Genomic DNA, 15,899 nt, shown 5'->3' with positions numbered 1-15,899 from the left:
AAACAACAAAGAGCCAGCACCAATGTGCACTAAGGCATCAAATATTCCAAACTGCATTATAAAAATTTTTTTGAGATTTTTGGCAAAAAATTGCAATTTCTTGAGCTGCTTCGCCACGTCACGGCAAATCTCATTTGAAGCAGTCCTACACTAAAATATTTTTATAAAATGTGCCATGCGGCCTCACATATAAATAGCAGAACTGCTCTCAGCAGCACTCACCTGGTCTATTGCAGTCCCGTACCCATGACTGAGTCATGGCTGTGGGCGGGACAGGTCCAAGCAAATGCTGCATGAAGTATATATATAGCCTGTGGACAAAGCCTGATGACCCAATGTGAACAGTCACCAAACGCCAAAATCTATACAGATGGAATACATCCCAAATTGGGGTGCATAGCAAGGTGGAGGTCAACCACCGACCAATTCAACAAAGAAACAACAAAGAGCCAGCACCAATGTGCACTAAGGCATCAAATATTCCAAACTGCATTATAAAATTTTTTTTGAGATTTTTGGCAAAAAATTGCAATTTCTTGAGCTGCTTCGCCACGTCACGGCAAATCTCATTTGAAGCAGTCCTACACTAAAATATTTTTATAAAATGTGCCATGCGGCCTCACATATAAATAGCAGAACTGCTCTCAGCAGCACTCACCTGGTCTATTGCAGTCCCGTACCCATGACTGAGTCATGGCTGTGGGCGGGACAGGTCCAAGCAAATGCTGCATGAAGTATATATATAGCCTGTGGACAAAGCCTGATGACCCAATGTGAACAGTCACCAAACGCCAAAATCTATACAGATGGAATACATCCCAAATTGGGGTGCATAGCAAGGTGGAGGTCAACCACCGACCAATTCAACAAAGAAACAACAAAGAGCCAGCACCAATGTGCACTAAGGCATCAAATATTCCAAACTGCATTATAAAATTTTTTTTGAGATTTTTGGCAAAAAATTGCAATTTCTTGAGCTGCTTCGCCACGTCACGGCAAATCTCATTTGAAGCAGTCCTACACTAAAATATTTTTATAAAATGTGCCATGCGGCCTCACATATAAATAGCAGAACTGCTCTCAGCAGCACTCACCTGGTCTATTGCAGTCCCGTACCCATGACTGAGTCATGGCTGTGGGCGGGACAGGTCCAAGCAAATGCTGCATGAAGTATATATATAGCCTGTGGACAAAGCCTGATGACCCAATGTGAACAGTCACCAAACGCCAAAATCTATACAGATGGAATACATCCCAAATTGGGGTGCATAGCAAGGTGGAGGTCAACCACCGACCAATTCAACAAAGAAACAACAAAGAGCCAGCACCAATGTGCACTAAGGCATCAAATATTCTTTGTTGAATTGGTCGGTGGTTGACCTCCACCTTGCTATGCACCCCAATTTGGGATGTATTCCATCTGTATAGATTTTGGCGTTTGGTGACTGTTCACATTGGGTCATCAGGCTTTGTCCACAGGCTATATATATACTTCATGCAGCATTTGCATGGACCTGTCCCGCCCACAGCCATGACTCAGTCATGGGTACGGGACTGCAATAGACCAGGTGAGTGCTGCTGAGAGCAGTTCTGCTATTTATATGTGAGGCCGCATGGCACATTTTATAAAAATATTTTAGTGTAGGACTGCTTCAAATGAGATTTGCCGTGACGTGGCGAAGCAGCTCAAGAAATTGCAATTTTTTGCCAAAAATCTCAAAAAAATTTTTTATAATGCAGTTTGGAATATTTGATGCCTTAGTGCACATTGGTGCTGGCTCTTTGTTGTTTCTTTGTTGAATTGGTCGGTGGTTGACCTCCACCTTGCTATGCACCCCAATTTGGGATGTATTCCATCTGTATAGATTTTGGCGTTTGGTGACTGTTCACATTGGGTCATCAGGCTTTGTCCACAGGCTATATATATACTTCATGCAGCATTTGCTTGGACCTGTCCCGCCCACAGCCATGACTCAGTCATGGGTACGGGACTGCAATAGACCAGGTGAGTGCTGCTGAGAGCAGTTCTGCTATTTATATGTGAGGCCGCATGGCACATTTTATAAAAATATTTTAGTGTAGGACTGCTTCAAATGAGATTTGCCGTGACGTGGCGAAGCAGCTCAAGAAATTGCAATTTTTTGCCAAAAATCTCAAAAAAAATTTTTATAATGCAGTTTGGAATATTTGATGCCTTAGTGCACATTGGTGCTGGCTCTTTGTTGTTTCTTTGTTGAATTGGTCGGTGGTTGACCTCCACCTTGCTATGCACCCCAATTTGGGATGTATTCCATCTGTATAGATTTTGGCGTTTGGTGACTGTTCACATTGGGTCATCAGGCTTTGTCCACAGGCTATATATATACTTCATGCAGCATTTGCTTGGACCTGTCCCGCCCACAGCCATGACTCAGTCATGGGTACGGGACTGCAATAGACCAGGTGAGTGCTGCTGAGAGCAGTTCTGCTATTTATATGTGAGGCCGCATGGCACATTTTATAAAAATATTTTAGTGTAGGACTGCTTCAAATGAGATTTGCCGTGACGTGGCGAAGCAGCTCAAGAAATTGCAATTTTTTGCCAAAAATCTCAAAAAAAATTTTTATAATGCAGTTTGGAATATTTGATGCCTTAGTGCACATTGGTGCTGGCTCTTTGTTGTTTCTTTGTTGAATTGGTCGGTGGTTGACCTCCACCTTGCTATGCACCCCAATTTGGGATGTATTCCATCTGTATAGATTTTGGCGTTTGGTGACTGTTCACATTGGGTCATCAGGCTTTGTCCACAGGCTATATATATACTTCATGCAGCATTTGCTTGGACCTGTCCCGCCCACAGCCATGACTCAGTCATGGGTACGGGACTGCAATAGACCAGGTGAGTGCTGCTGAGAGCAGTTCTGCTATTTATATGTGAGGCCGCATGGCACATTTTATAAAAATATTTTAGTGTAGGACTGCTTCAAATGAGATTTGCCGTGACGTGGCGAAGCAGCTCAAGAAATTGCAATTTTTTGCCAAAAATCTCAAAAAAAATTTTTATAATGCAGTTTGGAATATTTGATGCCTTAGTGCACATTGGTGCTGGCTCTTTGTTGTTTCTTTGTTGAATTGGTCGGTGGTTGACCTCCACCTTGCTATGCACCCCAATTTGGGATGTATTCCATCTGTATAGATTTTGGCGTTTGGTGACTGTTCACATTGGGTCATCAGGCTTTGTCCACAGGCTATATATATACTTCATGCAGCATTTGCTTGGACCTGTCCCGCCCACAGCCATGACTCAGTCATGGGTACGGGACTGCAATAGACCAGGTGAGTGCTGCTGAGAGCAGTTCTGCTATTTATATGTGAGGCCGCATGGCACATTTTATAAAAAAAATTTAAGTGTAGGACTGCTTCAAATGAGATTTGCCGTGACGTGGCGAAGCAGCTCAAGAAATTGCAATTTTTTGCCAAAAATCTCAAAAAAAATTTTTATAATGCAGTTTGGAATATTTGATGCCTTAGTGCACATTGGTGCTGGCTCTTTGTTGTTTCTTTGTTGAATTGGTCGGTGGTTGACCTCCACCTTGCTATGCACCCCAATTTGGGATGTATTCCATCTGTATAGATTTTGGCGTTTGGTGACTGTTCACATTGGGTCATCAGGCTTTGTCCACAGGCTATATATATACTTCATGCAGCATTTGCTTGGACCTGTCCCGCCCACAGCCATGACTCAGTCATGGGTACGGGACTGCAATAGACCAGGTGAGTGCTGCTGAGAGCAGTTCTGCTATTTATATGTGAGGCCGCATGGCACATTTTATAAAAATATTTTAGTGTAGGACTGCTTCAAATGAGATTTGCCGTGACGTGGCAAAGCAGCTCAAGAAATTGCAATTTTTTGCCAAAAATCTCAAAAAAAATTTTTATAATGCAGTTTGGAATATTTGATGCCTTAGTGCACATTGGTGCTGGCTCTTTGTTGTTTCTTTGTTGAATTGGTCGGTGGTTGACCTCCACCTTGCTATGCACCCCAATTTGGGATGTATTCCATCTGTATAGATTTTGGCGTTTGGTGACTGTTCACATTGGGTCATCAGGCTTTGTCCACAGGCTATATATATACTTCATGCAGCATTTGCTTGGACCTGTCCCGCCCACAGCCATGACTCAGTCATGGGTACGGGACTGCAATAGACCAGGTGAGTGCTGCTGAGAGCAGTTCTGCTATTTATATGTGAGGCCGCATGGCACATTTTATAAAAATATTTTAGTGTAGGACTGCTTCAAATGAGATTTGCCGTGACGTGGCGAAGCAGCTCAAGAAATTGCAATTTTTTGCCAAAAATCTCAAAAAAATTTTTTATAATGCAGTTTGGAATATTTGATGCCTTAGTGCACATTGGTGCTGGCTCTTTGTTGTTTCTTTGTTGAATTGGTCGGTGGTTGACCTCCACCTTGCTATGCACCCCAATTTGGGATGTATTCCATCTGTATAGATTTTGGCGTTTGGTGACTGTTCACATTGGGTCATCAGGCTTTGTCCACAGGCTATATATATACTTCATGCAGCATTTGCATGGACCTGTCCCGCCCACAGCCATGACTCAGTCATGGGTACGGGACTGCAATAGACCAGGTGAGTGCTGCTGAGAGCAGTTCTGCTATTTATATGTGAGGCCGCATGGCACATTTTATAAAAATATTTTAGTGTAGGACTGCTTCAAATGAGATTTGCCGTGACGTGGCGAAGCAGCTCAAGAAATTGCAATTTTTTGCCAAAAATCTCAAAAAAAATTTTTATAATGCAGTTTGGAATATTTGATGCCTTAGTGCACATTGGTGCTGGCTCTTTGTTGTTTCTTTGTTGAATTGGTCGGTGGTTGACCTCCACCTTGCTATGCACCCCAATTTGGGATGTATTCCATCTGTATAGATTTTGGCGTTTGGTGACTGTTCACATTGGGTCATCAGGCTTTGTCCACAGGCTATATATATACTTCATGCAGCATTTGCTTGGACCTGTCCCGCCCACAGCCATGACTCAGTCATGGGTACGGGACTGCAATAGACCAGGTGAGTGCTGCTGAGAGCAGTTCTGCTATTTATATGTGAGGCCGCATGGCACATTTTATAAAAATATTTTAGTGTAGGACTGCTTCAAATGAGATTTGCCGTGACGTGGCGAAGCAGCTCAAGAAATTGCAATTTTTTGCCAAAAATCTCAAAAAAAATTTTTATAATGCAGTTTGGAATATTTGATGCCTTAGTGCACATTGGTGCTGGCTCTTTGTTGTTTCTTTGTTGAATTGGTCGGTGGTTGACCTCCACCTTGCTATGCACCCCAATTTGGGATGTATTCCATCTGTATAGATTTTGGCGTTTGGTGACTGTTCACATTGGGTCATCAGGCTTTGTCCACAGGCTATATATATACTTCATGCAGCATTTGCTTGGACCTGTCCCGCCCACAGCCATGACTCAGTCATGGGTACGGGACTGCAATAGACCAGGTGAGTGCTGCTGAGAGCAGTTCTGCTATTTATATGTGAGGCCGCATGGCACATTTTATAAAAATATTTTAGTGTAGGACTGCTTCAAATGAGATTTGCCGTGACGTGGCGAAGCAGCTCAAGAAATTGCAATTTTTTGCCAAAAATCTCAAAAAAATTTTTTATAATGCAGTTTGGAATATTTGATGCCTTAGTGCACATTGGTGCTGGCTCTTTGTTGTTTCTTTGTTGAATTGGTCGGTGGTTGACCTCCACCTTGCTATGCACCCCAATTTGGGATGTATTCCATCTGTATAGATTTTGGCGTTTGGTGACTGTTCACATTGGGTCATCAGGCTTTGTCCACAGGCTATATATATACTTCATGCAGCATTTGCTTGGACCTGTCCCGCCCACAGCCATGACTCAGTCATGGGTACGGGACTGCAATAGACCAGGTGAGTGCTGCTGAGAGCAGTTCTGCTATTTATATGTGAGGCCGCATGGCACATTTTATAAAAATATTTTAGTGTAGGACTGCTTCAAATGAGATTTGCCGTGACGTGGCGAAGCAGCTCAAGAAATTGCAATTTTTTGCCAAAAATCTCAAAAAAAATTTTTATAATGCAGTTTGGAATATTTGATGCCTTAGTGCACATTGGTGCTGGCTCTTTGTTGTTTCTTTGTTGAATTGGTCGGTGGTTGACCTCCACCTTGCTATGCACCCCAATTTGGGATGTATTCCATCTGTATAGATTTTGGCGTTTGGTGACTGTTCACATTGGGTCATCAGGCTTTGTCCACAGGCTATATATATACTTCATGCAGCATTTGCTTGGACCTGTCCCGCCCACAGCCATGACTCAGTCATGGGTACGGGACTGCAATAGACCAGGTGAGTGCTGCTGAGAGCAGTTCTGCTATTTATATGTGAGGCCGCATGGCACATTTTATAAAAATATTTTAGTGTAGGACTGCTTCAAATGAGATTTGCCGTGACGTGGCGAAGCAGCTCAAGAAATTGCAATTTTTTGCCAAAAATCTCAAAAAAAATTTTTATAATGCAGTTTGGAATATTTGATGCCTTAGTGCACATTGGTGCTGGCTCTTTGTTGTTTCTTTGTTGAATTGGTCGGTGGTTGACCTCCACCTTGCTATGCACCCCAATTTGGGATGTATTCCATCTGTATAGATTTTGGCGTTTGGTGACTGTTCACATTGGGTCATCAGGCTTTGTCCACAGGCTATATATATACTTCATGCAGCATTTGCTTGGACCTGTCCCGCCCACAGCCATGACTCAGTCATGGGTACGGGACTGCAATAGACCAGGTGAGTGCTGCTGAGAGCAGTTCTGCTATTTATATGTGAGGCCGCATGGCACATTTTATAAAAATATTTTAGTGTAGGACTGCTTCAAATGAGATTTGCCGTGACGTGGCGAAGCAGCTCAAGAAATTGCAATTTTTTGCCAAAAATCTCAAAAAAAATTTTTATAATGCAGTTTGGAATATTTGATGCCTTAGTGCACATTGGTGCTGGCTCTTTGTTGTTTCTTTGTTGAATTGGTCGGTGGTTGACCTCCACCTTGCTATGCACCCCAATTTGGGATGTATTCCATCTGTATAGATTTTGGCGTTTGGTGACTGTTCACATTGGGTCATCAGGCTTTGTCCACAGGCTATATATATACTTCATGCAGCATTTGCTTGGACCTGTCCCGCCCACAGCCATGACTCAGTCATGGGTACGGGACTGCAATAGACCAGGTGAGTGCTGCTGAGAGCAGTTCTGCTATTTATATGTGAGGCCGCATGGCACATTTTATAAAAATATTTTAGTGTAGGACTGCTTCAAATGAGATTTGCCGTGACGTGGCGAAGCAGCTCAAGAAATTGCAATTTTTTGCCAAAAATCTCAAAAAAAATTTTTATAATGCAGTTTGGAATATTTGATGCCTTAGTGCACATTGGTGCTGGCTCTTTGTTGTTTCTTTGTTGAATTGGTCGGTGGTTGACCTCCACCTTGCTATGCACCCCAATTTGGGATGTATTCCATCTGTATAGATTTTGGCGTTTGGTGACTGTTCACATTGGGTTATCAGGCTTTGTCCACAGGCTATATATATACTTCATGCAGCATTTGCTTGGACCTGTCCCGCCCACAGCCATGACTCAGTCATGGGTACGGGACTGCAATAGACCAGGTGAGTGCTGCTGAGAGCAGTTCTGCTATTTATATGTGAGGCCGCATGGCACATTTTATAAAAATATTTTAGTGTAGGACTGCTTCAAATGAGATTTGCCGTGACGTGGCGAAGCAGCTCAAGAAATTGCAATTTTTTGCCAAAAATCTCAAAAAAAATTTTTATAATGCAGTTTGGAATATTTGATGCCTTAGTGCACATTGGTGCTGGCTCTTTGTTGTTTCTTTGTTGAATTGGTCGGTGGTTGACCTCCACCTTGCTATGCACCCCAATTTGGGATGTATTCCATCTGTATAGATTTTGGCGTTTGGTGACTGTTCACATTGGGTCATCAGGCTTTGTCCACAGGCTATATATATACTTCATGCAGCATTTGCTTGGACCTGTCCCGCCCACAGCCATGACTCAGTCATGGGTACGGGACTGCAATAGACCAGGTGAGTGCTGCTGAGAGCAGTTCTGCTATTTATATGTGAGGCCGCATGGCACATTTTATAAAAATATTTTAGTGTAGGACTGCTTCAAATGAGATTTGCCGTGACGTGGCGAAGCAGCTCAAGAAATTGCAATTTTTTGCCAAAAATCTCAAAAAAAATTTTTATAATGCAGTTTGGAATATTTGATGCCTTAGTGCACATTGGTGCTGGCTCTTTGTTGTTTCTTTGTTGAATTGGTCGGTGGTTGACCTCCACCTTGCTATGCACCCCAATTTGGGATGTATTCCATCTGTATAGATTTTGGCGTTTGGTGACTGTTCACATTGGGTCATCAGGCTTTGTCCACAGGCTATATATATACTTCATGCAGCATTTGCTTGGACCTGTCCCGCCCACAGCCATGACTCAGTCATGGGTACGGGACTGCAATAGACCAGGTGAGTGCTGCTGAGAGCAGTTCTGCTATTTATATGTGAGGCCGCATGGCACATTTTATAAAAATATTTTAGTGTAGGACTGCTTCAAATGAGATTTGCCGTGACGTGGCGAAGCAGCTCAAGAAATTGCAATTTTTTGCCAAAAATCTCAAAAAAAATTTTTATAATGCAGTTTGGAATATTTGATGCCTTAGTGCACATTGGTGCTGGCTCTTTGTTGTTTCTTTGTTGAATTGGTCGGTGGTTGACCTCCACCTTGCTATGCACCCCAATTTGGGATGTATTCCATCTGTATAGATTTTGGCGTTTGGTGACTGTTCACATTGGGTCATCAGGCTTTGTCCACAGGCTATATATATACTTCATGCAGCATTTGCTTGGACCTGTCCCGCCCACAGCCATGACTCAGTCATGGGTACGGGACTGCAATAGACCAGGTGAGTGCTGCTGAGAGCAGTTCTGCTATTTATATGTGAGGCCGCATGGCACATTTTATAAAAATATTTTAGTGTAGGACTGCTTCAAATGAGATTTGCCGTGACGTGGCGAAGCAGCTCAAGAAATTGCAATTTTTTGCCAAAAATCTCAAAAAAAATTTTTATAATGCAGTTTGGAATATTTGATGCCTTAGTGCACATTGGTGCTGGCTCTTTGTTGTTTCTTTGTTGAATTGGTCGGTGGTTGACCTCCACCTTGCTATGCACCCCAATTTGGGATGTATTCCATCTGTATAGATTTTGGCGTTTGGTGACTGTTCACATTGGGTCATCAGGCTTTGTCCACAGGCTATATATATACTTCATGCAGCATTTGCTTGGACCTGTCCCGCCCACAGCCATGACTCAGTCATGGGTACGGGACTGCAATAGACCAGGTGAGTGCTGCTGAGAGCAGTTCTGCTATTTATATGTGAGGCCGCATGGCACATTTTATAAAAATATTTTAGTGTAGGACTGCTTCAAATGAGATTTGCCGTGACGTGGCGAAGCAGCTCAACAAATTGCAATTTTTTGCCAAAAATCTCAAAAAAAATTTTTATAATGCAGTTTGGAATATTTGATGCCTTAGTGCACATTGGTGCTGGCTCTTTGTTGTTTCTTTGTTGAATTGGTCGGTGGTTGACCTCCACCTTGGTATGCACTCCAATTTGGGATGTATTCCATCTGTATAGATTTTGGCGTTTGGTGACTGTTCACATTGGGTCATCAGGCTTTGTCCACAGGCTATATATATACTTCATGCAGCATTTGCTTGGACCTGTCCCGCCCACAGCCATGACTCAGTCATGGGTACGGGACTGCAATAGACCAGGTGAGTGCTGCTGAGAGCAGTTCTGCTATTTATATGTGAGGCCGCATGGCACATTTTATAAAAATATTTTAGTGTAGGACTGCTTCAAATGAGATTTGCCGTGACGTGGCGAAGCAGCTCAACAAATTGCAATTTTTTGCCAAAAATCTCAAAAAAAAATTTTATAATGCAGTTTGGAATATTTGATGCCTTAGTGCACATTGGTGCTGGCTCTTTGTTGTTTCTTTGTTGAATTGGTCGGTGGTTGACCTCCACCTTGCTATGCACCCCAATTTGGGATGTATTCCATCTGTATAGATTTTGGCGTTTGGTGACTGTTCACATTGGGTCATCAGGCTTTGTCCACAGGCTATATATATACTTCATGCAGCATTTGCTTGGACCTGTCCCGCCCACAGCCATGACTCAGTCATGGGTACGGGACTGCAATAGACCAGGTGAGTGCTGCTGAGAGCAGTTCTGCTATTTATATGTGAGGCCGCATGGCACATTTTATAAAAATATTTTAGTGTAGGACTGCTTCAAATGAGATTTGCCGTGACGTGGCGAAGCAGCTCAAGAAATTGCAATTTTTTGCCAAAAATCTCAAAAAAAAATTTTTATAATGCAGTTTGGAATATTTGATGCCTTAGTGCACATTGGTGCTGGCTCTTTGTTGTTTCTTTATTGTATGCAGAGAGCCTGGTGTGCTCTCTGTTAGGTTAGCTTTTTCATCTCTGATGCATGCTAAATCTAAAAACTCTGTGCCCACGATTAATGTTAGCAGCGTTTTGAATGCAGAGTGTTTTCACTGTGTCCAAAATGCTGCTTTGTACAGTACAAGCACAGTGGAAAGGATTTATAGAAATCCCTGCCCACATTACTGCCTTTTAATGCTGCGTAAGCTGGCCTGTGGTGCGGGCTTCCTATCTGCAGCATGTCAATTTCTCTTGTGGAGAAGCTTAAGTTTTTTGCGCAGGAAAACGCAGTGGACGCAGCAAAAAATCACTGTGTCCAGAACGCCTATTAAGCCTTATTATGTGCACGTACCCTGATTGTGTTGCAACTGCTGCACCCAGTAAACTAAGTGATACATCATTGTATTCCGAGTCTCTCTGCCTACATCATGCTGGATTCAGGTGAGGTAGGAAAAACCTTCCAATAGATTAACTTTAGCACATGCATTTTATAGGTCATTATGTATTATACCATAGAACATAAGCTATTAAGCATGATATATAAGTGATGGGAAGAAACTTGGAAAGGACTGTAATTACTGTATATTTCATTACCTGTAGGGTAAAATAAAGCGCCTCTAATCTTCCCTTCTTGGATAACGGTTCTTTGTATTCCTGGAGCCACATGCCATCTTGTACATGTCTTGGATAGAGTAGGCTGCGGATCAGCATCAATTCCTAATGCCAAATTTTCAATTAGATCCACGGTGTATTGGAATGGGCAATTTTCCACATCTTTTTTCATAGGACTTTGAAATGGTTTTAAAGGTTTCAAGGACCACACTAGACCCATGAGATGTATGCCTTGGTAAGTGCCTCCAAGTGCAGCCGTTCTATCTAAGCTGACTTCTCCTAGATTGTCAGCTTCAAAGAATGCCCGTGACTGGAAGAGTTCACCCTTGTCATCCTTGAGTGTTAATCGAATTGTCACTTTTTGGGAAGGTTGGAGTCCAGTCACCTTAATTAGCATAGGCTCATCAGTCAAACCTTTCTCAGGAAGAACAATAAGGTTGACCATTTTTGGAAGATAAAAAATATTCTGGATAAAACCTTAAAGAGAAAGACACAAAAAGTTAAATATTTCCAAAATACTTCTGCCAATAAAAGAATGATTTACGGTAATAGAGAAGGATCTTCTGATGAGGATCATCATTTCTTTGGCAGAAAAGTTAAACAGATAATCTCTAATTCTGGAGGACCAGTCCTGCAGTAGATGGACAGACATTGGGACTCTTTTCGATAAGTTTATTACTGAAAGAACCCTTATCAGAATTCCAAATGTGGCGCCCCAGGACCTGGTCGCCACAACAGCATTGCCCTCCCAAAGGGTTAATGCTGAGCCTGGAGGTAATTGGGAGGTCCATTGGCCAGCAAGTTTAACATCCAACGCAGTTCTCCCTCCGGCCAGCAGGGGGAGCTCTGAACCTGGAATTCCAGGGAGCATTCCTTAAGTCTGACCTGAGGGAGGAAGTAGTGTTCAGTCTGTAGAGAGAAGTGAAAGGAAGCAGACGCAGAGTGTGCTGTCCTGTGGATCTGGGGCCTAGAGCTGGAACAGCTTGGCCCAGGGAAGCAGGAGTAGCAGAGAGGCAGAGAAGAGACTCGGACATCGGAGTCTGTGGCCACCAGGGCTTAAAATACTCCCTGGTAGCCGAATCCGAAGGGCAGGAGAGCTGCAAGCACCTGGCCCATAAACAGCCCGAAGGTACAGCTGCAGCATCAGGGCCCGGTGTGGACTCCAACAGAGAAGCACCAGAGAGGGCCTGCGCAGCCTACCACAGAGGGAAAGGGACGTACCACCGGTCCCAGCAGCAAAGAGGGCCATTGCTGGATCCAGAGAAGCAGGGTCCTATCGTAGTAAAGAAAGGAACAGGAGTAGGCCTCATACTCAGCTGGCCAGAAAGATCACCCCAAGTACTTCCAGGCCGACCGGATCCCCTTCACCACCTGTGACGGTCTCCCAGGATTGGACTGTTCCTAAAGTAAAAGAGGAGAAGGTAAAGAGACTGTTGTTTGTGCCTGGTTCTTTCATTGCCTGTCGGCTCTGCACCGTGTTAGCCACACAACACCATAGACTTTCACGAGCACTAACAGTGTCCCCGGGGCTCCGCTCCACCTGTGGGGAGCAGTACCACCATTGCTGCCGTATCATCACCCCGAAGGCCTCACACAGCAGCGGCGGCTTAATAGCCGCAGACCACAGGTGGCGTCACGAAACAAATACTTTAATTGCTCCCAAGTCACCAGCCATATTAAACTGACACCCACCAGGGCCACGGAGTCGGGCCCCGCCACCACTGACGTCCCCCGGACTAGTCCGGCCCGGCACCGTGTGTCCCATAGCCCTGGGGTGGGCGAGTCAACTTTTGGCGTCACAAACAGGATTTCGTGCCCGGTCCCACCGGGTACTGTGCGCCTGCAGAAACTGTGCTTAAAAGACTGTGTTACTGTTTTCAAACTGCCGCCGCCATTAGCCTCGCCGAGTGCAGGAAGAAGGGGGGCGTGCCTGACAAAGAGTGCAAAGGGAGCGCGCCATCAGAGCAGAGCGCCGTTAACCCCGCGTGACCCAGAAGGGAATTTGAAAAGTGAACGGAGCCTGGTAAGGTTCACTAAGGGGGAGGAAGATGTCCGACTCGGAGGGAGGGCAGGTGGCTGCCATAGCCCGAAACGCCGCAGCACCAGCCGAAGCAATCCCAGTCGCCGTCGCCCCAGCCCCCGCTGTAGCGCCGGTAATGCCGATCACAATGCCGTACATCCTGGGAGCAGAATGGCTGCCGCAGTACTCCGGGGAGTCCCATACCTTGAGCGACTTCAGAGAAAGGCTGCACAGCTTGTTCCGGGTGTATCCGCTGACTGAGAGCCAGAAGGTGGGCATATTAATGGGGCAGCTAGCCGGCGCGGCCCAGCGTGAAGTGAAGTCCTGGCCTGATACAGATAAAGGGACAGCAACCCAGATACTGGCCAAGCTAAAGAGTACTTTTGACACCCGCACCGCAGCAGAAATTAAGATGAGATTCTTTGGGTGCAAACAACGGGCCACAGACAGCATAAGGGACTATGCCTTAAACTTGCAGGAGGCCCTGAAAGCAGTTAAACAGGTGGACCCAGAGAGTGTACGTGAAGAAGACAAACTCCTAACTGAGCAGTTCATAGAGGGGCTCCTGTCAGATGCCCACAGGACCCAGCTGCGTATCATGGTCCTGCAGAACCCTGCTCTGGACTTTGCAAAGTTTAAGGACCAGGCCATCCGGGTACTGAGAGAATCTACACCGAATGACACAGTACCCCTCCGGCCTCTTGCTATCACGTACCCAGGGGTGGTGCATGCAACACGAGCCGCTGCAGGGGCTGAGGCGCAGTCCCTGGATAAGGATCCCACTGCAGAGCTCAGAGAGCAGGTCCAGGAGCTGACCAAGACTGTAGCTGCCCTTGCCAAGACCGTGCAGTCTCTACAAGTGACCCCATCGCCTGCAAGAATCGAGTTGGCCTCCAGCCCAGATGACGTCCCATGGATGCGACAGAGGAGGATTCCGCCGACCCGAGGAAAAGATACAGACCGGTATGATTCAACGGGACAACCGATCTGCCGCCGCTGCAGTCAGGCGGGCCATATTGCAAGACACTGTCCTTTAAATGGGCCGAGCCTGGGGCCAGGAGCCAACCCCCAGGTGTAAGGAAGCCCGGCTCAACCCCCAGTCGCAGCAAGTATGTGGGAGGACGCCCGGTCCTTCCTATTGTGCTGGATGGGATCCCTTTGAATGCTCTCCTGGATACGGGGTCCCAGGTAACAACCATCCCTTATAAACTGTACAAAAGATATTGGGCTGATTCAGACATTGACCATGGCCCAGATGATGATTTAACAATTGTGGCCAGTAATGGTCAGCCCTTACCTCAAATTGGGTATAAAGAAGTACCATTAAAGTGGGGCGGGTAGAATTGCCATGTCAGGGGATGATAATTGTAGATATTGATCGCAAAGAATCTGACCCACTGCTAACCATTGGTACAAATGTGATAGAAAATTGTATTGCCGAAGTGATAATTTTGTTGCAACAGGCGTCTGAAACTGCCAGCTCCGGGCAGCAGCGTGCCCTACAGAGGGAGATCAGAGCCCTGATGAGGAGGCAGCAGGTAGAGCTGGCCGGAGGAGAAATTGGCAGTGTGAGGGTAAGTGACCCCCTCCCCATTGCAATACCCCCAAGAAGTGAAATGTTGATATGGTGTCGGGCAGCAATAGGCCTCAAGGGTCAGGATTACCATGCCTTGGTAGAACCGGTGTACTCAGACAGTAGGCCTGGAGTCCTGATAGCCAGAGGGGTAGCAGACGTCCGCAAGGGGAGAGTGCCCGTCCGTGTCCTGAATTGTGGGGAGGAGGAAGCCAAATTGCCCCGGTACGCCACTGTAGCAAAACTGTACACTGTCAGTAACAATACCATCAAAGCAGTGGAACCCTTGATCCCGTCCGACCAGGCGGAAGACAATGGCTCCAAGGGGCAGCTGGAAGACTGGTGCCAAAAATTACATGTGGGCACCGACTCCACCCCCTCACACCAAAAGCATGGGGTTTACCGGGTGGTACAGGAGTACGAGCGGGTCTTCAGCAAACACCCCCTAGATTTTGGGCAGGTAAAAGGGGTTAAACATCAAATCCCCACGGGTGATCATCATCCCATTAAAGAGAGATACCGCCCTGTACCCCCAGCACAGTATCAGCGTGCCAAAGAAATGTTACGGGAAATGAAGGAGGCTGGGGTTATCAGAGATAGTTGTAGCCCCTGGGCAGCTCCACTAGTGCTCGTAAAGAAAAAAGATGGTACAATGAGAATGTGCGTAGATTACAGACAAATTAACCGCATTACACATAAAGATTAGTGATGAGCGAGTACTAAAAAGCTCGGGTGCTCGAAGCTCGGGCCGAGCCTCCCAAGATACTCGTGTACTCGGCCCGAGCACCGAGCCCAATGTTATCCTATGGGAGACCCGAGTATTTTTGTGAAATGACCCCCCGGCAGCATGTAGAAACCCTAAAAATGTCACAAAAGTCTCAGAAGAGTGCTCAAATGACATGGCATCAGCATGGGGAAGACCCCTTGAAGCATTTATCACTCAAAAGTCACAGCTGTGAACAATTTTGTCCAAGTTTTACGCCATTTTTACGGACTCACCAGAAAACCTTCCAAAATGACACCAAAATGAATTTTCATGGCGGAAATGTTAAGGGCACATACCCAATAGTGAGATAGAGCTGGTGTATGTTACTTTTTGAGATTATTACATGAAAGATTTTACATGAAAACCTTGTGTGGCACTC

The 15,899-nt window shown here is 45.3% G+C and overlaps 1 protein-coding gene across 2 annotated transcripts in view; it reads right to left on the bottom strand.

Moving 5' to 3' along the window:
• The window catches only part of LOC142245264 (acyl-coenzyme A amino acid N-acyltransferase 1-like), a 62,455-nt gene that overhangs the window by 27,421 nt on the left and 19,135 nt on the right, over window positions 1-15,899 (bottom strand). For both annotated transcript variants that reach the window (XR_012724755.1, XM_075317850.1), the window contains exon 2: window positions 11,144-11,638. Coding sequence is in view for 1 of the 2 variants with exons in the window: in XM_075317850.1 (XP_075173965.1) it covers window positions 11,144-11,606 (463 nt within the window). In the remaining variant the exon portion in view is untranslated. The remainder of the gene's footprint in view (window positions 1-11,143; window positions 11,639-15,899) is intronic.

Source organism: Anomaloglossus baeobatrachus, chromosome 7, assembly GCF_048569485.1.
Source record: "Anomaloglossus baeobatrachus isolate aAnoBae1 chromosome 7, aAnoBae1.hap1, whole genome shotgun sequence".
In the NCBI taxonomy this organism is placed as follows: domain Eukaryota; kingdom Metazoa; phylum Chordata; class Amphibia; order Anura; family Aromobatidae; genus Anomaloglossus; species Anomaloglossus baeobatrachus.
The sequence above is the reverse complement of the archived record's forward strand: the minus strand, read 5'-3'. Positions and strand labels throughout refer to the sequence as shown.